At 45.7% G+C, this 14,744-nt stretch overlaps 1 protein-coding gene across 1 annotated transcript; it reads left to right on the top strand.

The window, feature by feature from the left end:
- Positions 1-10,306: 10,306 nt before the first annotated feature.
- LOC125128413 (polyadenylate-binding protein 4-like) lies at positions 10,307-13,769 on the top strand. Its single transcript, XM_047782768.1, is given in 4 exon segments — positions 10,307-10,394; positions 13,048-13,184; positions 13,345-13,669; positions 13,672-13,769. Coding segments are annotated over 4 exon segments (648 nt in total).
- The last annotated feature ends 975 nt before the right edge of the window (positions 13,770-14,744 follow it).

Here is a 14,744-nt window from a genome sequence, read left to right as displayed (position 1 = left end):
CTTAAGCGCCTATTGTGTGCCCGCACTATTAGATTTTAAAATGTTTTACTCATGGGAGTTTCCAGGCGGCACAATGGATTAAGGATCCAGCATTGTCACTCCTGTGGATCAGGTCGCTGCTGTGGCATGGGTTCGATACCTGGCCCCAGGACTTCTGCAGGCCATGGGTGCAGCCAAAAAAAAAAAAGTGTTAGTCTCACTACTACTGCTATGCAATTCCCATTTTATAGCTAAGGATCCTTGAAGTTAAGGCCAACAGATGAGACCATTGGCTAAGGACCTATTTTTCTTTGCTGGAAAATAAGCAGGGATTTTTTTTTTTTTTTAACTATGGCAGCATCTGTCTGAGGTACCTTCTCCTTAGTCCAACCACATATATAATTCCCAAGAACAGTCATGTGTTAAAGTTGAACCAATCATGGGATCTCAAATCGTTAGGTGATTAAAGCTGAGCCAATGGCTGGACCTCACCACCAAGACCACAGTGATTGATCCAAGGGGCAGGAACAAGATGAAAGCCAAACCAATCATATTTCTCCCCCCGGATATTTCTACCTGGGGCTTGAGGTAGAGGTTTATCCTCCAATGTGAAGAAGCAGCTACAAAAATGTACCTTCTGCAGGAAAATGGAAACAGGTAAAAGCCATTTTCAGAAAGGCCCCCCCCCCCAAAAAAAGGCTTGGCAGGCATAGAGGGGGAAAGCTGAGAGATGAAAGGAGAAATAGATTCTGGCTGTATTCCCATCCGTTGTTTGGTTACTCAAGTCCATAACCCACTGCCATTATTTGGTCCACAAGTGCAGTCAAGATGGGTTTCTGTCATATGAGAATCTCATTGCCATATCTAACATTTATTGGATACATACAGTATGCCAGGCACTAATCTCAGTGCTTCATTGATATTAAACCCAAATCACTTAATGAGGTAGGTACCAGCGATTCTCCTGTTTTACATTTACGGAAACTGAGGCAGAGAGATAGAGTGACTTATCGAAGGTCGTAAAGCTAGAGCTTCAAAAATGAGAAGTAGGGTTCTCTTCTCTCAGAGCTTACTTGCAAACTCCAGGGTAGAAATTGAGAATCCCATTTCATAGGAGAAAACAAGTCTCGGAGTGCATTAGGACCTAGCTCCAGAGTGAACAATCCTTTTTCTTTTTCTTTTTCTTTTTTTTTTTTTTTTTTTTGGAAATGGCTGCACTCACGACCTATCCAAGCTCCCAGGCCAGACATTGGATCCAAGTTGCAGCTCCCGCCTATCCCACAGCTGCATCAATGCTGGATCCTTTAACCCAGTGCAGGCCTGGGCCAGGGATTGAACCCTTGCCTCTGTGGAGACCCAAGCCGCTGCAGTCAGATTCTTAAGTGTACCACAATAGGAACTCCCAGAGCAGACATTCTTAATCTCTATCCTCAGTTACTTTGAGATACAGTCTTCCGGTTGGATCTGCTCAGGCGCTCCATCAGTTCACGGCCCTCCGCTGACCTCTTTGTATTTCTGCAAATGGAAGTGTCTCTATTGTGTTTCTCCTCCTCCTGAATCTGAAGATGATGCATATGCTACCTGATGTTATTCTCATCGGCCACGCCCCGGCCCGCAGAGGGCAAGGGCTGCAACTTCCTAACTGTTCCGAACTTCCAGGCTGATTGCCCCTGGCAGAAACAGCCCCAGACTGACTGGAGTGTTTGATGCCGCCTGAGCATGTCAGGGCTGCCTAGGCACTTGCTAGTCCCTTTTAATTTTGAGAGCCAGCCAGAGAGTCTGGATGTGTGAACCAGAGGCGGGGGGTAAGACAAGGAGGGAGAAGGGCGAGGTGAGATGAAACAGTGCTTCTGCAAAGCCGTGGTCGAGAGGAAGCCGATGCCCTGAGTGCTCATTCTTGACGGATGGGACACGGGGAGGTTGCTCTTGAAAATGAGAATTTGCCCAAGGTGACCTTGCGTACAAAGATGCCTCACTCACCGAGGAACCCAAGACCCGTCCTGGGCGGCACGGCAGTGAGCTCAGTTTGAGACGAATTCTTCATCATTCCATCAAACCTCATCTCGCCAGTGGGCTGTGACGACAAACCTCCCTCCCAGGCTCGTCTGCAAGTGGCAGCTTTAGGGTGGGAGGAGGTGGCTTCCGTAGCAATTGCCGTGTGATCCTGGCGTGACTGGGGTCTGATGTCAGATGGGCACCTCTCAGCAGCAAATACTGATATGATCTCTACTGACCTGCTGGCCCTGGCAGCCTGCCCCGGGCGTGGCTTCCTTGATAGAAGGCATCTTGGTCCTAAGCTGTTTTGTGACCGGAGCCCAGCCACAGTGCTTGCCCTTTGTGACTGAACGGGTCTCAGTAATCAGTGATCCTAAGGAAAACAAAGAATGCAAGAGGGTTATCAGGCAAGAGAAGTAACAATAGCAAAGACAATGGATCAGTTGCAAGAGAAGTAACAATAGCAAAGATGATATATCAGTTATCAAGTCTCCCCCTTCTGTTTCAACAATAGAGAGTAGCCTGAAGGGCTCAACCACCGTCAACTGGAACCCAAGAGATGCTGTGGTTGATCATTTCTGACCTTGGTGACTTCAGTCAACTAAAGCTTGAACTCTGTCCACTTGGCCCAATTTTTTGCTGAATTCTCCTCCGCTCAAGCCCCTTTATGAATATGCAAATACTTCCCAAGCCCCTTTCATGAATATACATATACTACCCAAGCCCCTTCATGAATATGCATGCACCTCAAAACTTCCCCACCTTTGCTGTTGGAGGAGACACCGCTTTGGGAAAGATCCCCAGTGTTCTCCTTACTTTGCTGCAGGAAATAAATCCTTCCTTACCCCAATCTTGGGCGAGGTTGTGTCTTTTGGCGCCACACTCACCTAGAGGCTTTCAAGTAACGAGCGAGGTCTACAGCCCGTGTAGTGTCACCAGGGTGTCTGTCTGTCGAGGGCACCTGGGGCTTTGGGCCACGGTTGGGACAGATCAGCTGGTCAGAATGATGGCTTCAGACCCTTGGACTATGGACAGGATGCCAGTGCTGATGCCACGGCTCCCGGAAAAGCATCTTCAGGCCATGGGCAGACTCTCTGTGCATGTTCAGACATCCTCCCATTCAACTTCAGTTCTAGGCTCGTAATAAGTTTTAAATGGCTCACAAATGGAGTTAGCTGGCCTTCTTTTCTCAGGTCGAACGTCGCAATTAAAGCCACTAAGATCGGCTCCTGTTTCTGTCTAGGTTTCTGTTTGCATTTGTCTCTCTCTCCCTCACACACATTTCTCCCTGCACATCTGTGTGTATGCATGCGTGTCTGCGTGTGCACACACCTGCATCTATGTGTGTTTCTCTCTTTTGGCATCTCTGTGCCTCTTTCTGATTGTCCTCGGGGCTCTGGCCTGAGCTCTGTCATCGTTCCCTTTTTTGATTTCCTCCTCCTGATTCTTCTCCCTTCTCTGTCACTCCGAGTCCGTCTCCCTCTGCCTGCATGTCTTTGATCTTCCTCTCATTCTTCCATCGTCTATCGACGGAGGCGGAGCGAGAAAAGAAAGCACCCGACTCTCCTCCTTCCCTTTCTTCTCTCCCCATCAGCCCCAGAGCCTGAGTTCCCATCACAGACCTGCCCACCCCACACCCAACAGCAAGAACTCCAGGGGCCGAGTCAGCCCGAAGCATAAAGGAAGCGCATCCAAACTGCTACTGGATTCAGTAGGACTGGCACTATTTTTAAGGATGCTGCAACATTCCCAGGGACGGTCTTTGATTCTTCTCCAGAAAAGCAGAGACACTACCCGCCCCCCATCCCCGGCATCTCTGAGTCCCCATATGAGTGCCGTGGACCAGTGTACAGTCAGCAGTTTTATTGTCAACTTTCTCCATAAAGAAACTCTTCCACTCCAGAACTGTTTGGGAAAGAAGCTGGGAGAAAAGAAGAAAGTAATCATTGTGTACCCAGCTCTTGTCAGCTGCAGATTTTTTTTCCTCCCGTTTTATGTATCTAGTCATAATCTTGCACACATAAAATTTAAGCACCACTGCATTGTTAGCATTTTGCAAAGAGACATTTCATAATACAACACCACCAATTTACTGGAAAGAAGAGCCAGAGTCGGTATTTACAGCTAATGGGCCCGGGTTTGCTTATAACGCTTCTGATGAACAGGGTGACAGATGCTGTTGGCTTTCCTTTATCCCATCCCCTCTTCTGTGTCACATGCAGGCTTATTATAAATGTGCTGCTTCTGTGAGAGGGACAAAGCCCCGCACTTGGTCTCTTGTTAGGTAAGACCACAATGTTATTGGGGGCAAGTATTATTGGACTTTGAAGCCCCCCAGAGCTGAGATTACATCCCTGTTTCTTCCCTTACTATCTTGGTTACTTTAGCAAATTACTTAACCCTGCGGAGTTGCTCTGCCGATTCCGTAAGTGCAAAAGAAGGAAAATGATCCTGTTTCTCAGCTATTGTAAGAATGGCATGTAACGTTCTCTATAGGTGTCCCCAGAACATACACTGTACATACGCTCTCCAAGGCAATCACTGTCCATTCTTTTTTTCCTTCAAGGTCAGGGCACAGGGTCTGGTGAACTGAGTTGAATCAATGGTTGAAAGAGGGCCTGGGGACTTGGGTGGTCTGGGGATGGACGGAATCAGCATCCCTGCTTCTGGCAGGTGATAAGGCTCTGTGGAGGCCTCTAAGATAAGATTTTAAAAGCCCCTTCCCTCTTCCTTCTTCCAAAGTCTTTCTTGCTCAAGCATTTTACAGTTTCAGTGCTCCAAAGGCAGACTGCTGGAGAGGGTCTGAAATGAGTCAGGACTCTCTTTGATGATGAAACCCCATATCAAATTGTCTTAAGCAATAATGGGTAATGTTGGATTCTATAACTGGCTATTCCAGCCACCTTCAGGCATGGCTAGACCCAGGGGTCAGTGGCTCTTGTCAGAGTTTGTTCTCTGACTTCTATTTCTGTTTTAGTCTGGGTTGATTCTAAGATGGCTCTCTGCACAAGGTGGGTCTTGTATTCCTGCATTGCAGTGGTTTTAATTTAAAATAGGAGTTGGCAGTGGGCCAAATCTGGCAGCCCCTGTTTTTGTAAAGTTTTCTTGGAACAGTCTTGTCCATCTATTTTTGCATTGTCTGTGACTACTTTTTCATTACAACAGCAGGGTTGAGTAGTTGCAACAGGGATGGTATAAGCCTAAGTACTTATCACCTGGGTCTTTACAGAAAACACTTGTCACTCTCTGATCTGGAGGGGAGATCCCTTCCTTTGCCATGTGCAGGCGTAAACTCCCAAAGGTAATGCATGGGTCCTGGTTCTCCCCTGGCATCACTCACTGTGGCCAGGGATGGAGAAAGCTCTGGCCAGCCTTCCTCATGGCCTGCCCTGTGGCTGAGGGTGGAAGCAGGGCTGGGCATCTCAATTGAAAACCCCATACTAAGTGAAATTAGTCAGACAGTGAAAGACAACCATCATATGGTATCACCTATGTGTGGGATCTCAAAAAGGATACAAATGATCCTATTTGTAGAACAGAAAGACTGGCAGACTTTGAAAACAAACTAATGGTTACCAAACGGGAGAAGGGGTTGAGGTGGGAGGGATGGACTGAGGGTTTGGGATTGGCATGTGCACACTGAGGTACATGGAATGATTGGCTGGTGGGGACCTGCTGTATCGCACAGAGAACTCTACCCAGTGTTCTGTGATTGTCTATGTGGGAAAAGAATCTGAGAGAGAATGGATATGTGTATATGTATGACTGGGTCACTTTTTTGTGCAACAGAAATTATCACAACCTCATAAATTAACTATACTGCAATAAAGCCTTTTTAGGGCCATACCCACGGCATGTGGATACTAGCCGGGTTCGTTAACCACTGAGCCATGATGGGAGCTCCACTTCAATAAAACTTTTAAAACTTTAAAAAAAATTAAGTAAGAAGTTCCCATGTAACTTAGCAGAAATGAATCTCACTAGCATCCATGAGGATGCAGGTTCAATCCCTGGCTTTGCTCAGTGGGTTAAGGATCCAGCATTGCTGTGAGCTGTGGTGTAGGTCACAGATGCGGCTGAGATGTGGCATTGCAGTGGCTGTGGCATAGGCCAGCAGCTACAGCTGTGATTCAATTCCTAGCTTGGGAACCTTCATATGCATGGGTGTGGCCCTAAAAAGACCAAAAAAAAATTAATTTAAAAAAAAGAAGAAGAAAACCCCACCAAGGCCGCAGGAAATGGGACAGGGTACTTCTCCTGGGAAAGAGCCAAGAACTCTTGCTTGAAGAAGAGAGAGTCCCACAGAGCAGACAAAAGCAAGGGAGCCCATTACAGTGATGTGAGTGAAACAAAATATGTGTGGAGTCCCAGGTAATAGGCACTGATGGAAGATTGCCTGCCTTTGGAAAACATCCAGTCCACAATAATTCACTTTGATATGAGTTTGAGTCCTCGACCTGATGGTTATCTTCTGGAAAGGCTATCACGAATTCCTGTGATCAAGCATTCCAGGGCTGTCCCATTCTCACCACTGATGACACAGCAGAGGAAGGAGAAAACAAAATAAAGCCCTATTGATCCTTCAGTTCAAGACAGTGCCGAGGGTGGAGGCTGGATTGCTCAAGCCCCTTAAATCCAGCTATAATCTGAAGCTGGAAATGACCCTCCAGCTATTGCTTAGCAGCCCCTCGGCTCTGATTGAAGGGCTGGAGAAGCTAGCTCTTTACCGGGTGGGGCTGTGAAACAAGAACAAAGAAATTTTTTCAGTGTATTTTAATTTTTTTTCATTTTGTTGGAGCATAGTTGACCTACAGTGTTGTATTCATTTCAGATGTACAGCAAAGTTAATCGGTCATACCTATAATATACTCATTCTTTTTTCCCCATAGGTTATTACAAACTCTTGAGTATATTCCCTGAGCTACATAGTAGGTTCTTGTTAATCGTCTGTTTCACACGATAGTGTGTATATGTTAACCCCATCCTTCCAATTCCTCCCTCCCTGCCCTCCACGGGTTCCCCTATGGTAACCATAAGATTGCTTTTGAAATCTGTGAATTTGTTTCTGTTTCATAAATAAGTTCCTTTGTATCATTTTCATTCGATCCCACATGTGAGTGATATCATATGATATGTATCTCTTTCTGTCTGACTTACTTCACTCAGTATGATCATCTCTAGGTCCATCTGTGTTGCTGCAAATGGCATTACTTCCTTCTTTTTTATGGTTGAATAATATTCCATGGTGTATATGTACCACATCTTCTTTATTCCTCTGACAATGGACCTTTAGGTTTCTTCCATGTTTTGACTATTATAAATGGTGCTGCAGTGAACACTAGGGTGCAGATATCTTTTTGAATTATGGTTTTGTTTGGATATATGCCCAGGAGTGGGATTGCTGGATCATATGGTAGTTCTATATTTAGTTTTCTGAGGAACCTCCATACTGTTCTGCATAGTGGTTGTACCAACTTACATTCCCACCAACAGTGTGGGAGGGTTCCCTTTCCTCCACACCCTCTCCAGGTTTTATTGTTTGTAGACTTTTTGATGATCGCCGTTCTGGTCGGTGTGAGGTGATACCTCATTGTAGTTTTGATTTGCATTTTCCTAATAATTAGTGATATCAAGTATCTTTTCATGTATGGTTGGGTTTTGTTTTGTTGTGTTTTTTTTGCCATCTGTCTGTCTTCTTTGGTGAAATACCTATTTAGATCTTCTGCTCATTTTTTGATTGGGTTGTGTATATATATATATATATATATATATATATATATATATATATATAACTGCATGGGATGTTTGTATATTTTGGAGATGAATCCCTTGTTGGTTGCTTGGTTTGCAGAGATTTTCTCCCATTCTGTGGGTTGCCTTTCAAACCAATGGGACCTAATTAAACCTAAAGGCTTTTGCACAGCAAAGAAAACCATTAAAAAAAGAAAAACTGAACAATTTAGGTCAGTATGTAAATACATAGCTGTGGCTGTCACTGCCCCCTCCTGCCATGAACTCGGAAAACATAGCTAATCCATCACAGAGTTCTTTGCCCCATCATCAACCCTGAAGTCATGTACTAACTACCAGTGGTGATAAATTTATTTATCCTTCCTGGCTAGCCAGACCCCACATTCCTTTTCTGGCCACAAAGAGCCAGCAATGTCTCTCAATTCTACACTCCTGCCTCCCATGAACACCCCCCCGCCAACCACTTTTCTCTATCAATGCAAAAACAGAACAGTCTTCTGTCCAAAAACACTAAATATCAACCCAAATGTCCATTGACTGACAAATGGATAACCACGTGGAGCATACACACAATGGAATAGTATTCAGCCCTAAAAAGGAATGAAATTCTGACGCACACCACAACATGGATGAACCTTAAAAATTTTATGCTGAACCAAATAAGCCCCGAACAAAAAGGACAGCTGTTATATGATCCCACTTCCATGAATTACGGAGAATAGTCAAATCCAGTGAGACAGAAAGTACAATGGTAGTTAGTGGGGCCTGGGGAAGAGGGAACTGGAAGTTCATGTTCATGGTACAGAGTTTGGAGTTTGGGAAGGTGAAAAAGTTCTGACGGTGGATAGCAGTGATGTCTGTGCAGTAACGTGAATGTATTTAAACGCCACCAAGCTGTACGCTTTAAAATGGCTTAAAAAGTAAATTTTATGTCTTGCATTAAAAAAGGTAAAATGGCTTTGCCGTACCAGCATGATATTTAGGTTTTTCACTGTTTCCATCAATAATTTCAACTTTATTTCCCCTCTTTTTCATATTTTAAATGTGCGTACCGCGGGTTACTTTCCCAAGACGTCCTCCGTGTTTGTTTATTTTTATCACCATCCCTAGCTGGAGCAACCTCCCGTCTGCCAACGGACCACAGCAGCTGTATTTCTTTTTGCCTGGGACATTCATCCATCCCCACTTTTCCTTTCCCATCGGGGCCCCTTTTTCACACCGTGTGACTTCCGTACCCTGCACAGCTTATGCCCAATCCACCCGTCTTCTTTCACACCCCCTTGATTTCTTCGAGGTTTTCCCACCACCTGTTTCCCTTGATCCAAGGTTCATGGCGCCCCAGTCTTTCTCCTCCACCTTTCCGACTTGATAATGCAGAGTCGCACCAAGTCCAGATGTGCATGTCCGTTGATACACAAGTCCTGCCCTGCCCGTGAAGCCAGAATATCTGTCTTCCAACATCTTTGAGCTCACCTGGGAGATGGCATCAAAGGCAGCAGATTCTGGCCCCACTCCGAAGACCCTGGTTCTGTTTCTCTAAGGCAGCTTCCACAGGCCACACTTGGAGAAACACAGCTCTAGAACCCAAGGCAGGGCAGGTTTTATTTTTAGTTATTTATTTATTTTGTCTTCTTAGGGCCGCACCTGCAGCATATGGAGGTTCACAGGCCAGGAGGCAAATCGGAGCTGTAGCCTGCTGACCTATGCCACAGCCACAGCAACACCAGATCCTTAACCCACTGAACAAGGCCAGGGATCAAACTTGCATCCTCATGAATGCTAGTCAGATTTGTTCCTGCTGAGCCACAATGGGAACTCCAAGGTGTTAAATTTCAGTCCGAGATAATGTCAGCCTGAGGTTGGGGCACGCAGAAATTGGCATTAAGGAGGAAGCTGGAAAATGTACCTAGGTGTAATAGTTCTTTATGTTTTATTCCATCTGTATTTCCCATCCAGTCTATTTCTTACTTACTTTTGTACGATCGCTATTAAACACTGTCATTTCAGTAGCTTGTCTTCCTACAGATAGCATAATTAAGAAATTTTCTCAGAGTTCCCATCATGGCTCAGTGGTTAATGAATCTGACTAGCATCCATGAGGACTCAGGTTTGATACCTGGCCTTGCTCAGTGGGTTAAGGATCCAGTGTTGCCCTGAGCTGTGGTATAGGTTGCAGATATGGCTCAGACCCTGCGTTGCTATGCCTGTGATGTAGGCCAGTGGCTACAGCTCTGATTCAACCCCTAGCCTGGGAACTTCCATGTGCCATGGGTGCAGCCCTAAAGAGCCAAAAAAAAAAGAAAAAGAAAAGAAAAAACAAACTTTCCCAAGGGAGTTCCCATTGTGGCTCAGCAGGTTAAGAACCTGACTAGTATCCATGAGCATGTAGGTTCAATCCCTGGCCTCGCTCACTGGGTTAAGGATCAGGTGCTGCCGCAAGCTGCTGCGTAGATCACGGATAAGGCTCAGATCTGGCATGGCTGTGGCTGTGGCTTAGGCCGGCAACCGCAGCTCTGGGTCAGCCGCTAGCCCAGGAACTTCCATATGCTGCAGGTGTGGCCAAAAAAAAAAAAGAAAGATGATGGCTCTTCCACTCATTGTTCGCACCTGGGCTATTTTAACCACCATGCTGATAAAGCACAGAGGCACCAGCCCCCGAGTGCTAAGAGGTACCTCATTTATAGGCACAATGCTTAGGAAGCCACACCCAGCCTCCACTGGCTCATCCAACTAGTATCCACTCAATCTGAGCCATCCCAGCCCTGTGCCGAGCAGATGTGTTCTGGGAATCCAGAGAAACAGAAGATGAAATAATCTATCAATTAGAAAAGCCAAACTGGTCATCTGAGAAGCTAAACTAATAGCAGTTGATAAAGCAGCTGTCCAGAGAAATAGAGAAGAGGAAGAATGCCTCTAATCCACTAATTAACCACGGCCTTTATTTCTCATTGCCTGCCTCCCCCAAACCCTGACTGCAGCAAACTCAAGCTTTCTTCTTTGAACAAGTCATGACAACCAAGGGAGTGAAATATGCCAGGTCTGGGTTGTGTTGCTTTTGTAAAAAATTTCAAGTATACGTTAGTATTTCTTTTTTATCTATATAATTTACTTTATTTATTAACTGTTGGGTTGGTTTTTTTTTAATTAAAGTATAGTTGGGAGTTCCTGTCGTGGCTCAGCAGAAATGAATCCGACTAGGAACCATGAGGTTGCAGGTTCATTCCCTGGCCTCACTCGGTGGGTTAAGGATCCAGTGTTGCCGTGAGCTGTGATGTAGATCACAGACGTGGCTCAGATCCTGCATCGCTGTGGCTGTGGCATAGGCTGGCAGCTGTAGCTCTGATTGGACCCCTAGCCTGGGAACCTCCATATGCCACAGGAATGGCCCTAAAAAGCATTAAAAAAAATTTTTTTTTAAGGAGTTCCCGTCGTGGCTCAATGGTTAATGAATCCAACTAGGAATCATGAGGTTGCAGGTTTGGTCCCTGGCCTTGCTCAGTGGGTTAAGGATCCGGCATTGCCATGAGCTGTGGTGTAGATTGCAGATGAGGCTCGGATCCCGCATTGCTGTGGCTCTGGCATAGGCCGGTGGCTACATCTCCGATTCGACCCCTAGCCTGGGAACCTCCATATGGCATGGATGCAGCCCAAGAAATGACAAAAAGACAAAAAAAAATTTAAGTGTAGCTGATTTACAGTGTTGTGCCAATTTCTGCAGGACAGCATAGTGACCCAGTCATATATATATATATACATATTCTTTTTTCATATTATCTTTTCTCATATTATCTTCCATCATGGTCTATCAAAAGAGATTAGATCTAGTTCCCTGTGCTCTACAGCAGGATGTCATTGCTTATCCATTCTAAATGTAATCGTTAACCCCAGACTCTCCATCCATCCCATTCCCTCCCCCCTCCCCCTTGGCAACCACAAGTCTGTTCTCCATGTCTGTGAGTCTGTCTCTGTCTTGTAGATGGGTTCACTTGTGGCACATTTGATATTCAACATCTAAGTTAAACATTATTGTTACCTGTAGTCACCATGCCGTACCTGGTGTTTCCAGAAACTATTCTTCTCATAACTGAGAATTGGTACCCGCTGATCAGCATCTCCCCTGTTCTCCCATCCTCAGCCCCTAGTTAACCACCTTTCTGCTCTCTGAGTTCTCTTTGAGGTCTCGTATTTTTAGATTCCACATGCAAGTGGGATCATGCAGTATTTGTCTTTTATGTCTGGCTTACTTCTCTTAGCCTAATGTCCTCCAAGTTCATCCATCTGTTATTGCAAATGGCAGGATTCTTTATGATCCCTGAAGAATGTTCCATTGCAGATATGACACCACCTTTTCTTCATGCATTTGTCCATCACCAGACATTTGGGTTCTTTCTCTACCTTGGCTCTTGTGAAGCATGAGACTGCAGATACCTCTTCAAGATACTGATTTCATTTCCTTCGGTGATAGCACCAGAGTGGGATTGCTGGACTGTATGGTAGGTAGCTCTATATTTAATTTTCTGAGGAAGCTCCTTACTGTTCTCCATAATGGCTGTCCCAATTTACGTGCCCACCAACAGGGCACAAGGGTTCCCTTTTCTCCACATCCTCACCAACCCTTGTCAACTTTTGACTTGTTGCTGTTTGCCTTCTTAAGGCAATGGTAGAAAAAATTGCAAACCATGTGTCTGATAAGAGGTTAATATCTAAAATATGTAAGAACTTTATGCAACTTAATACCAAAAGAAAAATAAACCAATTTAACAATGAGTAAAAGGGAATTCCCGTTGTAGCTCAGCAGTAATGAACCCAACTAATGAGGGTTTGATCCCTGGCCTTGCTCAGTGGGTTAAGGATCCAGGGTTGCCATGAGCTGTGGTGTAAGTCACAGACGTGGCTCGGATCCTGTGTTGCTATAGCTGTGGTGTAGGCTGGCAGCTACAACTCTGATTCGACCCGAAGCCTGGGAACTTCCATATGCCACGGGTACAGCCTAAAAAGACAAAATAAATAAAATAAATAAAAGTAAAGTATCTGTATAGACATTTTTCTAAAGAAGACATACAAATGGCCAACAGTTACATGAAAAGATGCTCAGCATCACTAATCATTAGGGAGATGCAAATGAAAACCACACTGAACTATCACCTTGCACCTGCCTGGATCATTTTCCATTCCTGGGGCTGAAGACAGTCCTAACCCAAACATAAAGGCTGGGGGCCGGGCTGGGGGAGCTCCCCAAAGGGAGATGCCTTGTTAGAATCAGAAGGGGGCTGTGCTTACCCTACCAGATGCTCTTTCACTGCTCTCTCTCTCCATTCCCAGATCAATTAGGTAACCCCCTTGCTTCCGGGGACCATAATTCCATCCAGGACTCCCATCCCCATCCCCAGTCTTTGCCCACCAGCTTCCTGGGGCTCCACATTCTGTCCCTGAACCTTACCCACACCCGGCATGACAGGGTCAGGAATTGAGAACAGACTGCTGGTGATGGAAGAGGCAGACAGTCTCTGCTTGTTCCCATAACAAAGGGGCCCCCATCAGAGAGGAACTTAGGGAAAGACACAGCCTCTGAAGAGCTCTCCCTTGTGGACTTTTAAATGTCCACTCCAAGCTGTGCAGAATTTAGTGCCTCGTGCTGCTGTTGCTGCCGCTGCTTCTATGGCTATTGCACCTTATAAATATACGTCCAGGGTCCACAGCCCTCACTCTGCCATCCAGCTTCTGCAGGCATCCCAGCCTGCAGTCCACGTGCAGGGGCAGGAGCCAGTGACCGCCTCCATGCTGGCCATTGCATCCCGCCACCAGGAACAGAAGCAGATGCTGGGGAAACATTTGTTCCTGTTCATCCAGACCATGCATGCAAACCTGGCTGGGAAGATTATGGGGATGCTGCTGGAGATTGACAACTCAGAGCTGCTGCACACGCCGGAGCCCCCGGAGACTCTCCTCCCAAAGTGGATGAAGCTGTGGCGGTCCTACAGGCTCATCACGCCAAGGAAGAAGCTGCCCAGAAGGTGGGTGCTGTTGCTGCTGCTACCTCTTAAACAAGGACAAGCCAAACAAACCCTCATGGAGTTCAGCTCAAGGTTCGAAGACTTCCTAGCTTGTCCTGTGGACCTCAGTACCAAGAACCACAAATTGCAAATTTAATAGTTCATTTTGTATCAAAAGGTCAATTATGAAGCACCTAGAATTTTTCAATTAATAGAATATATATTCTCTGGATTCTGATACGTCCCAGACAGTGTTAACTTTTTTTTTTCTATTGTGGGCTTTGGTTCTTTTCCCCTCACCAAAAATTGGTTTTATTTGATGTACCCAAGTCTTAAGTTTAATGAAGGAAAAAACTCCATGAAATTTCCACTCCAAGTTCCTGTCGTGGCGTGATGGGATCAGTGGCCTCTCTGCAGCGCCAGGACACAAGTTCAAGCCCCAGCCTGGCACAGTGGGTTAAAGGATCTAGTGCTGCCACAGCTGCAGTGTAGGTTGCAACTGTGGCTCATATCTGACCCTTGGTCCCGGAACTCCATATGCCACGGGGCGGCCGAAAAAGAAAAAGAAAAAAAATTTCCACTCCCTGAAATGTCTATTAATTAATATTATTATTATCATTCAATGAGATGGATGGGAATACTAATCACTCCTTTCCCACAAATCTCTCCATAAGCATACTTATCTCTAGACAAATAACAATCTAAGGACAAATGCTTACCTCTTGACATTTAGCTTTGTGGAATGGACGCGAAAGAAGGCAGTGGTGTTGAACTTCTACAACTGAGCTTCCTGTGCCGATCTGCCTGCCACCATCCTGGGACCCTCTGCTCTGAAATCTCCATGGCCCTCTCTCCCCACCCTCTTCCTTCTGTGGCCACACTATTGTTTCCCTAGTTTAGGGGCAGAGGAAGGGAGAAATCTCTTGACATAAAGCATGGCCCCATGGAAGAAGAGGGGTCTATGCAATGAGACACATGAGACTCTAATCCTACTGCTGTTGTTCCTTGGCTTCATGACCTTGAGAA

Source organism: Phacochoerus africanus, chromosome 5, assembly GCF_016906955.1.
Source record: "Phacochoerus africanus isolate WHEZ1 chromosome 5, ROS_Pafr_v1, whole genome shotgun sequence".
In the NCBI taxonomy this organism is placed as follows: Eukaryota; Metazoa; Chordata; class Mammalia; order Artiodactyla; family Suidae; genus Phacochoerus; species Phacochoerus africanus.
The sequence above is the reverse complement of the archived record's forward strand: the minus strand, read 5'-3'. Positions and strand labels throughout refer to the sequence as shown.